Source organism: Pezoporus flaviventris, unplaced genomic scaffold (assembly GCF_033815535.1).
Source record: "Pezoporus flaviventris isolate CSIRO_AGI_PZ_B2104156 unplaced genomic scaffold, CSIRO_AGI_Pfla_v1 ptg000041l, whole genome shotgun sequence".
NCBI classification, from domain to species: domain Eukaryota; kingdom Metazoa; phylum Chordata; class Aves; order Psittaciformes; family Psittacidae; genus Pezoporus; species Pezoporus flaviventris.
In genome coordinates, this window is record NW_026892589.1 from 11,030,768 (window position 1) to 11,050,416 (window position 19,649).

At 41.2% G+C, this 19,649-nt stretch overlaps 1 protein-coding gene across 3 annotated transcripts in view; it reads right to left on the reverse strand.

Moving 5' to 3' along the window:
- LOC133275897 (transmembrane protein 132B-like) overlaps nucleotides 1–19,649 on the reverse strand; it is a 233,867-nt gene that overhangs the window by 63,302 nt on the left and 150,916 nt on the right. For all 3 annotated transcript variants that reach the window (XM_061466176.1, XM_061466178.1, XM_061466177.1), the window contains one exon: nucleotides 6,371–6,557. In XM_061466176.1, coding sequence (XP_061322160.1) covers nucleotides 6,371–6,557 — 187 coding nt within the window. The remainder of the gene's footprint in view (nucleotides 1–6,370; nucleotides 6,558–19,649) is intronic.

Consider the following 19,649-nt stretch of genomic DNA (forward strand, 5'->3'; position numbering starts at 1 on the left):
GAAGCCTCCTTATAATAAGCAGTTAAAAGACATTTCTTCAATGTCTTGTTCTTTACTTTGACTAAGTTCCTGGTTGCCTAGAAACTCTCTAAAAGACCTGGATTTTTCCTATTTTTTCATTTTCCCCCAACTGTTAGTTAGGTAAGAGATTAATCCAACCACATTTACTTGTGACAGAAACCTGGATGACAGGCTCAAAGCCGTTGCAGTGTTTGTTTCCTGCACCCCAGGAGTGTCAGGCTCTACTGACTCCCTTGCTATTTGCCATAACTATGGAAATTGTAGGTTGTATCTATTTAAACCAAGAGCTATAACCGTGGGAATTGTGTCACCAGTGGCTAGAACAGATTAGTCTGTGCTATCAGTTTCTGTAATTAGCAGGACACACAATTCCACTTTGCAACATTATTATATCGCGAGATTATTACATTGAGACATACCATGGCACCCAGCTTAGATCCAGCTTCACAATGTTCTGACAGACCTGCCGGATGCCTAAAACACCCCTTCTGATGCATTAAACATCAACCAGATTCACAACTCGCATCCTATTCACTGCCATAAAACTTACTTGAAAATAATCACCTGCAGTGGTTATAGTCAGTAACAGCAGTATCAGAAGGCAGAGACTGTTCCTGATACTCAGTAACAGTGGAGCCAAAAAGAACTTCAGATGTGGTTGTGTTCCACTTCCTCACCTTCATCTGTTACTCTACTCAACATGATGAGAATAGATCACCTTTCTACTTTTTGGACATTAGTTCCACAGGTTGATCTGTAGACCAGATGTTGAAAGAATCAATTATCAGAGACATTTATTGTCAAAAAGAAAACAGGCCTCACAGAAAGAAGCGGCTGACATGTTCATCTGACACCCAACGCCACATGGAACATTAAACTGAACAGGCAGGCCTGGATCCTCAAAGGTATTTAGGGACGTCGTTATCTTGCAAGAGGACAATGCAGTAACACTCAAGCTAGAAGCCTGCAATGCCAAATCAGCCACCCCAGTGTGGTGATCAGTCTCATTCATTTTCTATAGATAAAGTCTCTCAATAGTTTTTTTATTCTTAAAAGTTTATGATAAAACCTGAGATAAAACTATATATTCCTTCCAGTCTCCTCTACATAAACCTCCAGGAGCCAAATATTCCAGTTTCTAAATAGGATTCAAATTAAGGGAGCAAACCTCCCATCCATGAATTTTTACCTGAATTAAATCAGCTTAAACAGTTATGCACAGCTTTAGGTGGTAAAACAGCATTTACGTTCTTAAAAGCCACTCATCTGTGCTGTCATTAGTTCTTGATGGTATAAATCCTACCTCTTTTCTAACCAAAACAGGTTTTAGAGATAATAAGCACAGCATTGTAGGATTTTTTTTAAGTGTTTTAAAAAGTACCTTTAGGAATACAAAAAGTGACTTACAGATCATGCAGAAACAGGTAAAACTAAGTAAGAGGAACTTAATTTCCATTTAATTTTCCATTCTCATCAAGCTCAGTTTATTCAGGTCTGATTAATTAATTCCTGTAAAGTGTTCTGAAAATATAAAACACTTCATAAATACTAGATAATAATAGAGTACTTAAGGAAAAAATAATTTGTTAATTTGCATGGAGTTTTAGGAATTAGCATTTATTTCTTTTCCCTACCTAAGCAGGCCCATCCAATCCCTTTTAGCTATCAGAAAATGCTGTGGCAGTTACAGGATGATGCATCTTCACATATTTTATGCGCCACAGTTAAGAGAAAACGAATTCAGAATGACCTGCAAAGTTGTACTTACAGAGGAATATACACACAGACGGTTTTCTTTCCCTTTCAAGTCCACCCTCCCTCTTACCAGGAACCCAGGTGCACATCTTCTGGGGTTAAACAGCAGTCTACTACGTTTTGAGCTCTGTGTTTTCTCAGCCTGTTGTCCAAAGAACCTAAAACTTCACTGACCACTCCTAAAGCAGTCCGGAATAAAGTAACTAAGACAGAATCATGTATCATCCATCCTTGTATCTGGGTATCGTATGATGCCTTGTCTTAATACATGTATTTTTATACCTCTACAGCTCTACAAGAGGACAACTATTCATATATCCAATTTTCATGCTCAGAAATGGTGAATTTCATGACCTAGCCTTATCTAAAGAAACAAAAGCTTCCAGGAACTACACACTGACTATTGGTATAAGCACTCTGGAGATCAGTTAGTATCTAAAGCAAAGGGTAGGTAAGATAGGTATGTGAGGCCCAGAATCCCGTCTGATCATCCCAGCATACGTCACATTGAACACTAGATAAAATAAACAATCTGTTTCTAAAGTGGTGTAAAATGCACACAGCAATACCATCTGGGATCAGATCCTACGTGATGCTGGAAACGGTGCCAGTGAGACATCAGCACTTTGCGCTCTGGGTTGATTCTGAACTGGTGCTCTACTCACCTGCTGAACAGAAATCAGGCCACGTTTGGACTGAACAAAAACTGGTTGGGGGTTTTTTGGAGGGAGGACACAGGCTGAAAGATACAGCCTACCCTCTTGTGTCCTTTCATGTCTTGGAACACTCCCCAAGTAAAACCGAATATGTTTTCCACACAACTTTGGCGGTACACACACAGAAAGAGTCACTTCCACACTCTTCAGCAGCTGAAAATGATGGAAATGACAGCATAGCTTAAAGAGAACATTCCCCACTATGTTCCTCTATAATAAGTGCTATAGGACTGAAGGCTCTCAGCAGGCGTATGATTTAAAGGCAGAGCCGTAAGAACAAGTCCACAAAAGTCAACCCTTACAGCAGCAGTGGGGTTATCAAGCTGTCATCCAAAGCACCTCCTGAGGGCTGCAGCCTGCACACAACTGTGATCACCCCTCTCGGTATTTTCTCTTTGTCATGTCAGCTAGGGTTGGCCTGTGTTCCCATGCCACCATCTCTGTGCACAGAGTCTGCACTGCTCACGCAGGAGGAGAGAGAAGACTTCAGAAACCAAATCCTAAATTACTGGACTGTGCTGTTCCCATCTGGACGTAGTTCCCTTGGAAATCCCAACTGGCCCTGTGCAGTTGTTGAAACTGGATGTTTTAATTACAAGGAGCTCAAGGATTTGGGAGCACTGTCAGATGATGCAGAAAGCAGGCTCTCCTTCAACATGGCATCTTGTTTTAATTTCTCTCATTAGTGCAAATGCTTAACTCTTTTGTGTTCTAAATGAACTGAATTTGGCCATAAATGGCACTGATTTATTATATAGAAGATCATTCAAATTAAAAGTGATAGTTTGGGAGGAAATTCCAAGATTGAATTTTAGTCCCCTTCCAAAAAACATGCAACCCTCCCCAAGTATTTTTACAGTAACCATACTGAAAGAAGAACAGTTGGATTTGCTACACTGACGATTTCTACTTTCCCCACAAGCTGATGAGTTTCCAGTTACTTCCTAATGCCCCTATCAAGGCTTAAGTATCTCTGCTCCTCTTTGGTCACAGCATACAGGCACTGCAGTTTATCACGATGTTCCTTCACTGAGTTATGTCACATAACCTCACCTCAGGAGTGGGCTGAGAGCAGGCACAGAGCACAGCTGATGCATGCTACCCTGGTCTAGACTCTCCCTGGCCCTCCTTCCTTCTGTGCATCCCTAAACAGTGTTTATTAATGCACTGCTCATTTGATACCAGAGGACTAGCCAGAAATAATCCGCAATACGAATTCATCACAGCAAGACTGTCTGCTAATATGGCACTCTTTTTTGCTACATAACGTGCACAAATCAACAGTATCTTCCACTCAGAAAAATCCAAAAACCCAAAAAAACAAAAAAGCCTTTCAAGCTTGCTGCCAAATGTACCTGTTAAGAACATGAGATTTGATGTTAAGGGCTTCATAAACTCACTAAAGCAAAAAAACAGCTCTTTTCATCAGGCTATTATTAAAAGGTTACCATGCATCCTGTATCTTTATCGGCACAAAAAGGCAAACTAGACACAAGAAAAAAATATCCCCACCACTATCTCCAAAGTCACCACAATGCAGTGACAGAATAAATTATGTGGGGGCTCGTTCCATTTTCTCCTGTTTAAGAAAGCAGCACAGAAAACAAAGTTAAACTCATGACCAGCTGTACCAGCCAACAGCAATATTCCAAGCCATATGGAGGAGGATGTCGTTTTATTAGCAGAACTAAAGTGGCCTACAGAAAGAGAACCACACATTAAAGTCCACTTTTGTTGTGCAGGATTTCACAGCTAACTTCTCCTCCACTAAGTTCTTACTGGATCTGACTCAGTCTTCTTACTGGAAAGAAATTTTCCCTCTCCATGACACCAAGCTGCACTTCTCCGTGCAAATGCTGGTGTCATTGCCACTAAAACATCACAAGGTTCTGACAACCCATCAAAACCTTCACTCTTGCAAATCAAGGACTAAATGTTTTGCTCAAACCTTAAACTCTCCAAGGAACTCTTATGTTTTCATCTATAAATATTCAATGTTTACAATGAAAGAGTCAGTACAGTGAAAAGGAACAGCAAGTAATTTATGTTCTATGCAACACAAAGGCATGGAAACACACTAGCTTCTGACCCTTCTGGGGGACCAGGGCCCAGGAGCTGACAAAACTCTCCTTTAGATACCACCAGCACTCAGAGGGAGACTGCCTTACCAAGGAGCCAGGCAGATCTTGGAAGAGGAATGAACATTAAAATGCATTTAGTCCAGTTAGGAATTCCGGCCCTTGGGAATGTGTTTCCAGGAATGCAGTGCCAGAACCTGCACCAGTTAGTAACTGTTAAATGGAGCAGCACAGCAAAACGGCAAACATACAGGAAGGAAAAACTGTTGTTCCTGGAACTGCTGTCATCAATCTTCCTATCAGCCTTGGGCTGAGCCAGCCAAGGACACTCACAAGGAAAGAAAAGCTCATGAGAGCCCCATCTGAGGATTAAGGTCATGAATTTACAAAAAAAATCTTTTTCCTTTACTCAGTGGTTAGTTTAAAATGAGAAAGTATTGGAGATAAGATTAGCTCCACTTTCAATTCAGGTTCAGCCCCAGATTTTGTCCAAGGACATCTAGAGACAGCTGAAGTGGCCAACATCTGTCATAACTGCAAAGAGATGAAATGAAGCCCTGGCAGAGACAGCAGCAAAGCTCTGATCCAACATCCATAATGGGCTTTGGGGTTGGATTTTCTTTTTTATCTGTGGCGCTCTGCACAGCACAAACTCTAGGCTGTCCATCTGAAACCAGCAATGCTATGTGCGAGTCTGTTCATGCACCATATTCTGTCTTTATTACATCTGATTCACCATTCCTACTTCATAATTTCATCCACACAACTAGAGCTTTGTTCTCCAAAAGAAAGGGCTAGAGGAGAATCCTCTATTGACTATCACCAGGGCTGCCAGTAAGTGTAACTTCTACAAGCATTTTTCCTTGCTTCTGTCCTAGTAAGAGAAGCTAGGAGCCATGCAGAGGAAATCACCAGTATTTCTTGGTTATATGGAGGAACAGAAAGAAAACCAGCACAGATGGACTCAGAAAGGAAGGGCAAATGTTTGTGAGAAAGTGAGATATTACCAGAGTGTCCTTGAAAGAACTGGTATAACATCCAGGTTCTTTGGCTGTCTCTATGGTTTTACAGCAGAATATCACCACTGAAATAACTGGTCACGTGTAAGCTTAAAGCACTAGTACTGAGAAGTCCATCAGACCCAAATGCAGGCCAAAGGTCCCTCCCAAAAGAGGTGCATTTGATTTTTAGAAGGAGATATTTGCATTTTTTAAATAAACCATCAGCTTCAAGCCTTCCGCACACGTTCACCTTAAACCCTGCCTGGAAAACATTGCCAACACCTCCATCTTCACAAAGCATTTTGTCCTTTCTCTGTAACTCCAAACGGACCTTCTGTCAAACTGACACTTTGCAGCTCACTAGGCTGTGTGGCTCTTTGGGGAAAAGCAAAGCAGGAAACAGTCCAGTTGTTTGGTTTAGCAATGAAGTTTCCCACACATGCATGCCAATTTATTTCACTGAAAATGTCCCAACTAATTGCAACATTTACCCTTAAAGCACATGCGTGACAGTCACATTAATACACCAGAAGACAATGGCTCCAGAGGAGCTATTACCCTGTACCAGGCCAATAATCCACAAACAGTAAAGGATTTTCACAAAAGATTCAAATGGTTTCCGAGGAGCCGTTACAGCATATCAGGTAAATAAAATATTATTGAAATGTATTTTTTGCATTTAAATCACTTGCAGCAGGTGCATAGGAAGTAGCATATAATAAAATGGCTCACATCCCCTTGAATACTAACGAGAATCAACGGAAACATTTAGCAAGAAGCAGCAGCAGCAGGTTCTTACCATGGCAAGAGGAACGATCCCCACAAACATCGTCCGGCTCACAAAGATCTCGGAGACCACCAGTTCGCTCAAGGAATCATCTCGAGGGTATTCCACCTGCCAGGTGATTTGCTGGGCCCCTGCCAGGCTGCTGGTGTTGTCAATCTCAAAGTCCATCTCCAGGATCTCGAAGGAGGACATGTTTGCTCTGGAGAAAAGAAACAACAGGATTTCCCAGAACATCAGCAGGATGTCACCATGTCACAACATGTATTTCGATTTCTCCTCTATTCACCAGAAGATTCACCAGTAACTTCAACATGCACACTTGAAGACACTGACAGAAACCCAAATAAAACTATATACTGGGCATAAAGTGGCATAAACAGCTACTTTATAGATAAAGTGACACTGTATCTTTTAGTTTCCTGAAATGGAGGCATTTTTCCCATAAAACTGTGATATTCATTCACCATAATCACAATGAACGTACAGAATAAGCCCCAAAACCTGGGAACTGCATTGCACAGATGCTGCTAAATTATTTAATATAGCATTATTATAATTTTGTTGCTGCAAATTCTGATGCTCTGAAACAATAGAATACTCAGCCATTCCTCATGCTGTATCAGACATGAGCTCTAGGCAAGGGGTGGGGGGAAGTCTCAGACTGAAATTTCTCTTTATCTCAGTGGAAAAACACGGATTTGCAGAAATTATACATGACAAAAAATGGGGTGTAAATTATCCTTGTTTTCAGTTCACGAAAACATTCTTCTCATTAGTGCTTCAGCCTTGTAATTACATGGTGATCATTATATATTTCTCATCTGGAAATAAAAGTTTAAAGGTAAAGAAATGGATGAAAATGCACAGCATTCAGAACTGTGTTTAAATTATTTCTGCTTCTTTTGTTAACAACAACACTCAGCACTCTCCTCTGGTCAAACACTATGTAAATATTAATAATTAATCCTCAGGTTAGAAAGACAGATCTTATCTTCATGTTATAGAGAAGAAAACAGACACCAAGATTTAACCAACAGCACTTGCCGTATCCACAGCAGGGCCCTATTTAGGAAACAGACTGCTCATCCAGCGCTTTACTTCCACAAAAATTAAGGTAGTTTACAAAGCAGCATGCCAGTTCCTGCCCCAATTTCCCAGACAGACACCTGCAGCGTGGCACGCTGGTGCAGCTTACAGAGCATGGATGCTCTTTCCAGGGACAGAAAGGCAGCGAACCTGACTGCAGACGCAGCCACTTAATTTTACGCCGTCAAAGAGACAATCAGTGTTGCCAATGTTACTGAAGTTTCAGGGTATGCGCTCATAAAATAGGTTAAAATCTGAATTTGCAGCATTTTAGGCCGCTCTGTATTGACTTGAATGTGCTCTTACTGTGAGCATGAGATGGCTTGTTCCCGATACAGGGCAGTGTCTCATGCGTGAAGGCACCCCTCAGGTATTATTTCACCCTCCATCCCGTCCCCCAGTACACTGTGTGTCATCACTCTAAGAGCTGTGTTCATAAAAAGTTTTAGCCTCTGCTACAAAGAATAGAGACTTAAAACATCCTTTTCCTTTTCCCAGCTGCACAGAGGCAGAATCTGGTTGTGCCATATGTTTCTGAAGGCGCATTGTAAAGAAAAAAACCCATCTGAACAGGAACTGATTTTTATGTTTTCTTTCTGACAACAAACACCACAAGCATATGATTCAATGCCTGGAGGATAAATATTTTCCATGCTGACACAAGATAATAACCACCTCCAGGCAAAACTAGAAGCTATTGAGGCATCTTTCGGGTAGTCAACCAGACAATCAGTAAAACCCTTTTAAGACAAAAATTATTACACGATACTAGGGATTTAATTAAACCATTTAAGTCAAAAACAAGACCACAAAGTAGCACTCGACTTCACTGTTTGCTGTGTATCACTTCTGGCAGTTTGTTTTATCTAAATCACATAAAATTAATTTCCTCGTAACACAGGAATAAGATTTCGAGATGAGCTTTACACTGACTGTGGATCTAGATACTGGGCCTGTAAGTTATGTGTAGATCTGCAATTGAGCTTCAATCTGTTCAAGTCAGTAGTTGCCACGCACAAAAACACCCATGTGTGGATTCAAATTTGGAACAAAACCACTGATGGAGAGTTTTGCTTTAGATTCACCACTTAAGTAACATATTGGGTTAATCTTCACTGATAAATCTAGTCCATGTGCACCACTGATTGGCACTTCTTTGAGCTCAGTCCATCGTGCTCTTCTATTATTCCATTCCTGTTTTAATTTTTACACATCCAGAAAGTAACCACAATAATGGTTTTATATTTTAAAGACAGACTGGGACTCAGATCTCCCTAAGAAAAGATTGCGCATCTTGACTATGTAGCAAGCTGAAGTAATTGCCAGGGAATAAAACAACTCTTGTGCCTCTAAATATGCAAAGACCATCACTGTATCCTTAGCACGGCTGTAGAGTGTAAAAGACATAAGTTTCATTTAAAGACAGACATGGTTATACACTGCCGTATCCGAAACGAGTCTCTATGCATCCACAAAAGAGCAGCAACTCAAATAAACCCTCCTCAGGTCTAACTAATACTAATGTACAAACTAAAGCAAAGCTGACTTCCCAGATCTCCCACGCCTTTATTGGTCCTGGTGCCAAAGCCAATGCTTATCATCATCTGGAAAAACAACATGGCTTATCAAATGTTAGCTGCTTAGTCTCAGATGCAAATCATGAAGCATGACTTAATATTGATTAAAGGATCTATTTCTTTTCATTCTGACTTTTGCTGAAAGAAATGGACTTACTGTATCTTAACAGCAGGTAAGTAAATTTTCTCTAAAATTATGATCTCCCTTTTTAGCTCTTCAGCCTTCAAGCAATTCCAAATGCTGCAGTATCTGAAACACAGAGCATCCAATGGACTAATCCACCCTCTTTATTGTAAGTCTCTTACAAGCTTACAACAAACACATGATAAAACCTGAGAAGTGAATTTCTTTCTTGCTAACACTTGCCAGTGCCTTTCTACTGGCTGCTGCATCTCTTATCCTGCAGGGGCTTCTTTCCCTGGGGAAGGTTGGTACTATATGCATAATTCTTGCCATTTATTAACCACCCTCTATAACACTATGCAGAAAACAACTGTATTTTTCCACTGAAATTGATGTGGGTTGCTAAAGTAAAACCAGAGACAGATTAAACCATACTCACGACTTTGAAGGTTTGCATTTACTTGTATCAGCTTCATAAATCCACATCAAAACACCTGTATCTAAATCTCTCTCCTGGCTATAGAACATTATACTATAACCAATTTTAAAAGCAGTCACCCCATCCTGCCATGGCAAATCTTCAGCTTTTAGTCTGATCTGTAGCTGGTGGTCAGTATGCTGGTCTTTGAAGTGGATCTGCAACTGCCTGGTGAAGACAAAACATTACCAGTGGGAAAATCCACTAGCTGAGAGGACGACAACTGAACTCATGCTGTTATCAGCCATTAAATCCTGCTAATCCAAACTTTATCCTATAAGGATTCCTCAGCTTTTTCTTGGGTTTTATTCCATCTTGCTCTTAAATACACTTGCACCGTCAGGAAGAGTCTGATGGAATCCAAGGACTATAAATCACTTCTCCTTTCCACATCTTTCCTCTCTTTTCAGTTAAGTATTTCTATTGTCCAGTGATCACAGTTTGGAAGGACTTTGCCAAACCCCAGTTTAGAGGAGCAATAAAAAAATAAAAAGTCAAAATTACTTCTATAAAAAAAGATTATTTCCTGCAAGCACAAGGAAAAGACCTTATAATTTTAGGCAGCTGGCATGCTTGCTAATAAGTCCATTTCTATGGAAATGAGTTCATAACTATTAATTTTGCCTGCTCCTGATCTATTCTTGATGAGCCTTTCAAATTTAGAAAAGCGCTTCATGATTCTCTCAATTTGGTAATTACTAACTCCCTTTGATGAATCCAGCCCAGTGTTTCAGACATGAGACATTCATTACACATTTTTCTTTCTGGTGAGAGGAGAAAAAGAAACCACAGGCTTGGATTTATTTCCTCTTGCAAACTCCAGTAAGTAGGCCTTCTTCTTCAAACTGCAAGTTATAATCCTGTTTGTGTACGTTCACAATGCTCTGCTAGGAGCTAGGAGATCCCCCAAACCCTTGAGTCTACTGCACAACTTCCCATGGTTTAGCCTAATATACATCTAATGCACCAAGACCAGGTCCCCCACAGCCCAGTCAAGCTTTCTAGCATACAGTCTTCATCCTGTACCCAGCAGCAGGCAGGCATGGTTGGGACCCCACACTGGAATAGAAGAGAACAGACTTTTAGCACAGAATGATAAATCCATGCTCAAGGAAGCCAATCCTAGGTCTGCCCAACACCAGAATAAGAAGAGTTAATCAAGACAAGAAAACACTGCTAAGTCGCAGAACTATCCAGCAATGGACACATCCTGATGCAGGCATGCAGAGCCCAACTGCCCTGCTGGGCTTGCCAAGCTAAAGTTCTTCCTCTAGATGTACATTAAGCCATACAGGAGTAAGTACTCCATTCACAAGTGGAGTCTCTCCACAGCTAACAACACTCTCCCAGAGGAACAAATCACAGCCTGCACAAACCACTAGAACACTAAGGCCTGGGTTTTGAGTGCCCCTAAGTACCTTAGAGAACTCTTGCGTTACTGCATTCAGATGCTGTGAAAAGATTCACATGGGTTTTGGAGGGCTGTCTAACACATTACCTGGTTACATATATTCTGATTTTCTTCCTGAATCTGCTATGGGATGCAAACAGTAGGAAAAAATAAATGTATTTTAAATCTATATCTAAAACAAATCCAGTACCAGATTTTTTTTTCCCCCCTCTACATTTGAGTGCTGTGTCCAGCTCTGGGGCCCCAGCACAAGAGGGACTTGGAGCTGCTGGAGCGAGTCCAGAGGAGGCCATGAAGATGCTGCAAGGGCTGGAGCAGCTCTGCTCTGGAGCTGGGCTGGGTCAGCCTGGAGAAGGCTCCTTAAGGGGAGACCTTAGAGCAGCTCCAGTGCCTAAAAGGGCTACAAGAAACATGGAGAGAGGCTTTGGACAAGGGCCTGTAGGGACAGGCCAAGGGGAATTAACCTGCCAGAGGGGAGATTGAGATGAGCTCTTAGGCAGAAGCTCTTCCCTGTGAGGGTGCTGAGGCGCTGGCACAGGGTGCCCAGAGAAGCTGTGGCTGCCCCATTCAGTGCACAAGGCCAGGCTGGACAAGGCTTGAAGCAACCTGGTCTAGTGGAAGGTGTCCCTGCCCATGGCACAGGGTTGGAACTGCGTAAGCTTCAAGGTCCCTTTCAACCCAAAGCATTTTATGATATATTACCTTACTAAGCATTTATATGGAACTGCATTTGCTGTTTTTTTACAAAATAATAGATTGCTGTGCATGTTCACCACAGTTCTAATGTGAGAGGTTTTACTAAGTACCACAAAAATCACCTGGTATTGAAATAATACTGAATTTAATTCACTCCTAAATTCTGTCTAAGCCAAACGTGGAATTACTGAATTAAGTACAGGAATGATAACACAGTGACTGATGCTTTGATGGCAGTGACACTCTAAATGGTGAATAGTTACCTGAAATAAACAAATGCCTATTATTAGCTATTAAGGAAGATTTACACTGTCAAGCAAACTGAAGAGCCTGTCCTATGTATGGCTAGAAAGAATGAAGCGTGCAGAATGCCACAGTGAAGGATGAGAGCTCCTGGCTCCCACAGCCAGCTCACCAACAATTTAGTTGATAAAAGTCAGACCCTTCTATTAGTGCACTTGGCTATTACAGGAAATCATGAGTTTCATTCATTCATAAAATAATGGTTTCAGTAAATGGCAATCTGTTTATGAGGCCCACAGCAGTGTAAACAAGCCTCTAAAAACCATGGAGCAGACACTAGGTAATTGAAAATAATGAAATGTCTGGTATCATGTTGCTTGAGAATCTTTTCAAGGTTAATAATGGTCAATTCTTACTCCCTCTGATAAATTGTCGCCAGATTCAATGAGAATAGGATTACATAAGCAAGGTACATGAGTTTATAAAATATTTCAGTAATATAGGTCTCACTCCTTTGATCCCAAGAGGATTAATTTCATAAGCATGGTTTACTGAAGAGCAAACACAAGAGGAGGCTTTTCAAGGACTGATTGGAAGTGCTCAAGGCCCTAGCTTCCTGCTGAAGTCAAATGAAGCAGCAGCCAGCCAGGACCTCTTGGGGAAAAGATCCAGATTAAAGGTCTTGACCTTCTCCCCCTTAGGAAATTAAGATCCCAGCAGCCTGAGATGAAGGAAATGAGAACAAATACCTGCTAACTGAGCAGCATCCAGCTTCTGAATTATGAAGATTTACATACGGCCAGCCCTTCCAGCCGCTACATCCTTAAGCACAGATCCTACCTCAGAACAACTTCCTGGGGTGAAATGGCCACACCTTGTGTTACATACAAAGTTTGACTTGATAATGGATATTAAAGCTTAAACCCTTTTCTCCCAGCATGTATCATTTCCACTAGGCTGTAAGCACACAAAGCCTTACACAACCTTGGAAGCAGCCTACTCCCACTGTTCTCCCAGGGGAGGTTGCTGAGGAAGGGGCTCACTGGATATGGGTCTGGCTGGGAGCCCTGCAGAAAGAAGAGCAGGTACCCCTGAGTGTTGCAGTGTGCTCCAGAGATGGAAAATGTCTGCTTGGTTTCCTCTCATGATGCATTTCAAAAGCACAATTTGCAGTGTGCTCTGCTGTCTAACAGAGAACTTGCTCTGTCATGCAGCTGACTTCATACCAACTACAGGCTTTTGCAAAACATTTCTTAGTGCCTGATCTTCTTTTACTTTCACTGCTGTAAAAAAAACCTGCTCCTCAAAGATGCACAGGCAGATGTAAATGGCTACAGAGGAGAAAACCAAGCTGCTAAATCTGTTCAGAACGTACGGATTGACACAGCACTTTTTAATAATCCACTAAAAGCTATAAAAAAAAACAGGAAGAAAATATTTTTGTTCCAAACACACCACCAGGACCAGCTATTATTAATGTTATTTTGCTTAGCAAACATTTTCTCACAACTGAAAACAATAAATCTAGATAATGAGCAAACCTTTTAAGCTCTTCAGCTTCTTCCACTGCCAATTCACAACTGTGCTGCTCACTAACAACTTGCAATAACTTCCACTTTATTTGATTTTATCAACATCATCATGACAACCCTGGAGACAACAGAGACAATTGCTTCCATTATTTTTATTTGCTTCCAACCTTGTGACAGTACACAGGAATTCTTCTGGTAGAAGACTCCTTAGATACTATTTGAGTTAGCCTTTAACAAAACAGGACTTTCAGGAGCACATTCAGGATGGAGAGTTGGTGTGCGCCAGTGGTAACAGGTATTGCTGGGCACTGGGGCTCCATTTGTTTCTTTGCCATGACTCTCCCCTTCTGAAGCAGCACGTAATCTTCTGGGGTTTAAGAAAGCAATTTGACTGCACTGGAAAATTTTTCCAACTACCATTTAGAACCTCTTTATTGCTGTGCTGTGGATTTCTTGAAATAAAGCTTCTCCGCCAGAAGAAAGCATCTTGCTGGGGAATATAACAAACACATCCAGTACAAAATTGGAGCCAGGGTTTAGCTGATGTTGGATGCAAGTATAGAGGGAGCTATTGTTGTCAGAAAAATAAGAATGATTTCATGATGAAAGATTTATGCTGAATCCTAACCAGTAAATAAATACCAACAGCCCAAACCCTGCTTATAGCTTTTCTTTAACTATTCAGAAATTCTCACATATTTACATACCATAATCACATGGTGTATTTTCAACATTGCTGGGCATGCACCTAAAACATATTATAAAGCAGAGATGGATTTTTAAAGAACCAATGACTGAAAATTTGGGATAATAAATTCAGTGACACAAGAAATTCTCTTCAACGCAGAAACACACATATAGTGACCATTCCTCCACAGGCTCTCAGAAGACCTTTTAAAGAGCGCGAGTCCAACTTGTGATAAGGAGTCACTTGGTGACTCTTGAATTTTTTATCAACAAATGGGTATGCAGCTTCCTCATCCTCCTAGAGAGGTAAGTTTGGGTAAGTGCCCTGGACGCACCCTAATGGCTCAAACCACGTTTCCAACAACATGTTTCCTTGGCGCTTTAAATACCTTATGATTTTTACAGCCCTGACATTAGCATGAAGTGATCAGCCTCTTTTTTATGATTTTCATAGGCCCATCATTAGCATGAAGTGATCAGACTCTTTTGTATACACCAAGTGCATCAGAAAAGACAACCACGACCAGACAACCTAGGAGAAAGTTGCTAGCAATGCAGTTGCTATTTAGAGTTCAGAACTGCAATTGAGACTGACAGCTGGATCTGCCTGGGGACAAAAATCAACCACAGGGGATCTAAAGATGCAAACTCCCCACACACTGAATTTATGAATGAAAGGAAAGGGGATACAAGGTGCAGACTCTGACACTAATATACCTAATGTGCTGGAGGATACATGAAAACAGTGACAAATGGTGCTCTCCACTTGAGGATTTAAAAAGCCTAATCCAACACCTTTAGAACGTAATCCTTTGCTTAATGGGCACATAGTGTAAACGAGTAAATAACAGAATGCCAAGCAGCCAGCAAAGACAAGGGGCAATTAAAAAAACAGTGTTTTCGTTCTTGCTAAGAGTGTACAAAACTCATGAGTCTGCCATAGAAGCTGCTGTAATAACACCTGCATGAAATAATGACAGAACAAATCCAAGCAGGATTCCACCTATTCCTCCTATATTCTCTTTAAACAAAATCAAGCATCTAATGAGTCAGACCTAGCTTTCTTTGAACCTAATGTACTCCTAGATGGAGAGATGATGTGCAGGGTGTCCTGCGGCCAAGTCACACTTCTGCTAACAAATAATGGCCATGACAATGTCCTCAAAGAAGTGAAGGCAGGGATCAGTGTAGCCCATTAACACAAACAGGACTTCCTTTCTCCCCAGGTCCCCAGGAGACACCCACTGTGCATAAAAAACCCTGTTGGTTTATAGGCTGCTATTTATGTTTTAAGAAAGAGTTAAACTTTTCTTCTCACTGTGGATACCCACTGAACAGACAACAAAAACGTGAAAGTGAAACTGGCAGATAAACACCTGTGCCCATGTTTTAATTAATAAACAAGATTAATTCATCCAGCTGAGCAAACACAGGGTGGATCAGGGTCTGCCTTCAGCCTATGAACAGAAAAAGCCATCTGCAGTAATTCTCTGTGTGCCTCCACCCTTTGCTACCCGCCATCAGCTTAGTCTTGATCTTCCCAACAAAACTAAACGCAAGAGAGAAACAAGCAGTTTAATGCACGTCACTCCATTAAAAGCCTATTTTCATCCTACAAATAAGCCCAAATTTTCCTAGAAGTGCAAAGACAACTCCAAGTAACTAAAAGCAATGGGGCAGATTTAATATTTCTCTCTTTAAAAATCATTCCACAATTACTTCCTAATGGCATGAAAGGGAGGTCAACACCAGGGTCACCACGTAATGACTCTAGGTCACCTCTTCAAAGGGTAATCACTACTTTGTCACACTTGCAAGACAATGATTTCCCAACACATGATGGATTTCAAATATAGTGACAGCTAATGGGGGGCTGCACGGATATTGCTCAGAGCTAAGGTCATACCATGAATAAATGAGTTCAAGCACAAGTGAGTACTAAGTGAGGTTAATTCATTTAGGTTCTGAAAAGGAATAATGAGAAATGGAAAGGGGAGAAGTGCTGTTCCATCCTGCCTTCCCCCCGCCCCTGTTTAAGTGATGAAATGTCCCCCCAGGACTTCATTTCAATGACTTTCCTTAGCAGTGAAGGCTTTACCCTGTGTCCAAAGCCAAGCTGCTCACCAGTGTGAGGCCAGTGGGAAGAATTACCCCTAAGGACATCGCACTGGGACCTCCCACATTTCCTCATGGAGTCTGAGCAACGTATGACGTGAGCAGAACAATACCTAAGATACCGGTGCGGTGGATACAACGTTATATTGACACCCTTATTACCCACTGTAATAGTCACACAATTTGGGGATTGTTTTGTTTTTTTTCATTTTCATTGCTCCAATTACAAATGTTACCACAGCAAAAAACCTTGCTGTCATGAAGAACAAAGAGTCAGATAAAAGGATTGCTAGCAAAAGAAGGTAGGTTCCTGCAAGCACTGCAAACCACACTCAGCTGCATTAAACATCCTTAAAGTTAAGGGTTAATGTAAAACAGCATTGACAAAATCATCCCCCTCCTATTGCTCTTTTTTCTGAGTCTTTTCAGGATTTCATAACCCCCATCCCTCCTCCCAACTCTCTTCCTCCCCACACAAGAATATGCTCAGCCCTGGGAAATTGTTTATCTGAAATCCTTACATTTTGTGAGTCCTGGCATTCTTTGAGACAGCTGTATTTACACCCATTGCTGGTGGGTAGTCATGCTGGAAGCAATTAGCTTTCATGCTTTTTCAATATCCCCTTTCAAAAACTTTGAGATCCCTCATTGCTATTGATTTAGATGTAGAGAAGCACGGGGTGGGGAGAAAGGAAATGAGTTCATCCATATGCTGCGCTCCTTTAGCTGAATTCAAATGGAGCAACTTCAGCTCCCCCCCACTTAGCAAATGCCTCCACAGACATGTTTCCAGTCTATCAGTGAAAATGCTCAAAGGCCTTGAAAACCATCACCACAACACTCCAAGCCAGCAGCTTCCAACACTGCTAGGTCCAGAAAAGGCTCAACCAGCCAGCAGCCACCTCTCATTTACACTGACTGGTTGCATTTGAGCAGTCTGTTAACACTTTCAAGGACACATCCTTTATATTTTACCAAGAGAAAATCTGTCACTGCTGGGTTACTTAAAAGAGGAAAAAAAAAAACCAACAAAGAAAAGAAATGGGAGGAAAACCATGGTAGAAGACAGTAGCTAAATGTATACTGATTGCAGTAATTGCATCCATTCCTCTGTCGGGAAGTCTTGTATTGTATTTCTAATACGCGCTGATAAGTGCATTCACAACATGATTAACTGCCTCCAGACAGGAATGGCTATTATGTTTAACAGACTGATTAGCAAGTGACAGAGCTGCAAACTGTACTCCTGGCAAATTGGCTGCTTTTAAATTACAGCAGCTTTTTTATGGTTCCATTTTTAAAATGCAATGGTTTGTTACGCATATACAATGTACTTCCTAGCTGACAGTAAGTAATAGAGGATACTGAGCTTTTAACTTTTAATCTTCAGATCTCAATTAAAGAATTGCTCATTTTCTTTTTAATTACAGCAAAATCTGTCCCATACATGGCACTCATTAGGCAACATCCTGTCTTCAATATTGGTCTCTCAAAAACCACCCTTTAAAGACAGGAACAGCGATTCTAGTCCACTTCTTTTGGAAGTCCTATCTTGTTCAAGCAACCATTGTTGCTGGTTCTGTAAGCAGTCAACTAGGACAGGATTTATTGTATTCTTCCCAGCATTTGATTAATTCCCTTTTCTTCCTGGCATGGGCACCTTTCCCATGGTCTTTCACAGAAGCCCTGGAGTCCTCCTGGAACAGGAAATCAAAGCCAAGATCTCAAAATCTGACCTCAGCTCAGTCTTGCTGTGGCACAGGGCATGCCCTTCTATAGCCAGGACTGTTTATACCTCACATGAAATGAGTTCCTCATTAGTGCCCTGTATTTTATAACAAACTGTAGGATTCAGACACACAATTCCTTGCAGTGCTGAAAATCCTGCCATCAAATGTGTGCTTCTGTTTTTGGATTGCTCTTATTTTTATCAATGTACCATATGAGAGAATCAGTCTTGGATTTGGGCCCTCTGTGTATTTCATACAAACACAACCATAAAGACAGTCCTGACCTCAGAGAGTTGCAGTCCACAAGACAGAGACAGAGAAGAGCTATAACAATCTGCACCAATTTAAATTCATATAGAAAGCACAAACACTTTAAGCACAAATTTATCTAGAGACTTTCAAGCTCAATGACATCATGTACTTCAAACTAGCTTATTTATAACACAAAGCTTAGTATAAGGAGATAGAATAAATCAATTTGCTCTATCACAGAACTTCATCAGATACAATACAGATGGCTCTGCTACCACGGTTAAAAATAACCCACATATTTTTAAATCAGCTCAAGGCATTTATCAAACTAGGAAGCTGGTGGAGGAGGATGCTGTCTAGCTTGTATACAGTAATGGGAATATCCACCCAGTGCTTTGATGCTTTCATTAATCTTACATCATGTGTTTATAATTTTACTGTGGACAGGGAGCTGAACTGGGAGAATTCAGTTTCCCAAATCTTTGCTAAATAGCAGGAAAGAACAACTTGAAGTTGTTTATTTAACATACATAAGGGGGTGGGTACAATCATCCAAAAGGAGACCTGGCTGAAGAACAGAACATAGAACACCTAGTAACAAAACCAAGGTAAAGCAAACCTGGCATCCTGGCTGAGCAGCCCAACACTTCCTGTTGGATAAGAAAGGACGATGGGAACTAACAGACCCTGAGAGGTAAGCCCTATAGTAAATTAATCATCAGGGAGACTGCACCATAGAGGTGACCCTGTAGATCCTGGCATCCTCCTGCATGGTCCTCAACCAGATAGCTTGTGTTTCCCAGCTAATCTGCACCAGGCAGGCTACAGAGCGCAAAACACCCCACAGCCCTGCAAAGAATACTGCTTGAAGAAGGAAACTCATTTGTTTCTCAGCTTTCATCACTCTTGTTCTCACATTCCACCCACCCAGGGAAAATTAGGTGTTGATGTTTGCTCACGATTTATTTACTGAAGGATTTGCTGCAAAGTTTCTGAAGGAGCTCTGTCCAGCAACTCCCACTGGAAGGAAAACCACCATGCCCCAGGGTCCCAGGAGAGAGGGGACACAAAGGCAGCATGGACAGCCCAGAATGAGGCAGGATCATTCTCTATACTGGCAGTAAATTCCAGGTCCTGTGTAACCCCTACAAAACAAGCAGGGATTGCTCATGCTGTGACCACTTTATAATTTCTTTTTTTTTAAACCAGGTATAATGAGCTCCTGGGTCGCCAGAGCTTTGACATCCACTGCCTACTGTTTTTCTTCATAATGAGCTCTCTAAAGAAGACCAAAAGCCTTTGCAACTCAAAGCCAGATTTCATAACAATAAACCTCAAAAATGTAACTTATTAAACAAGG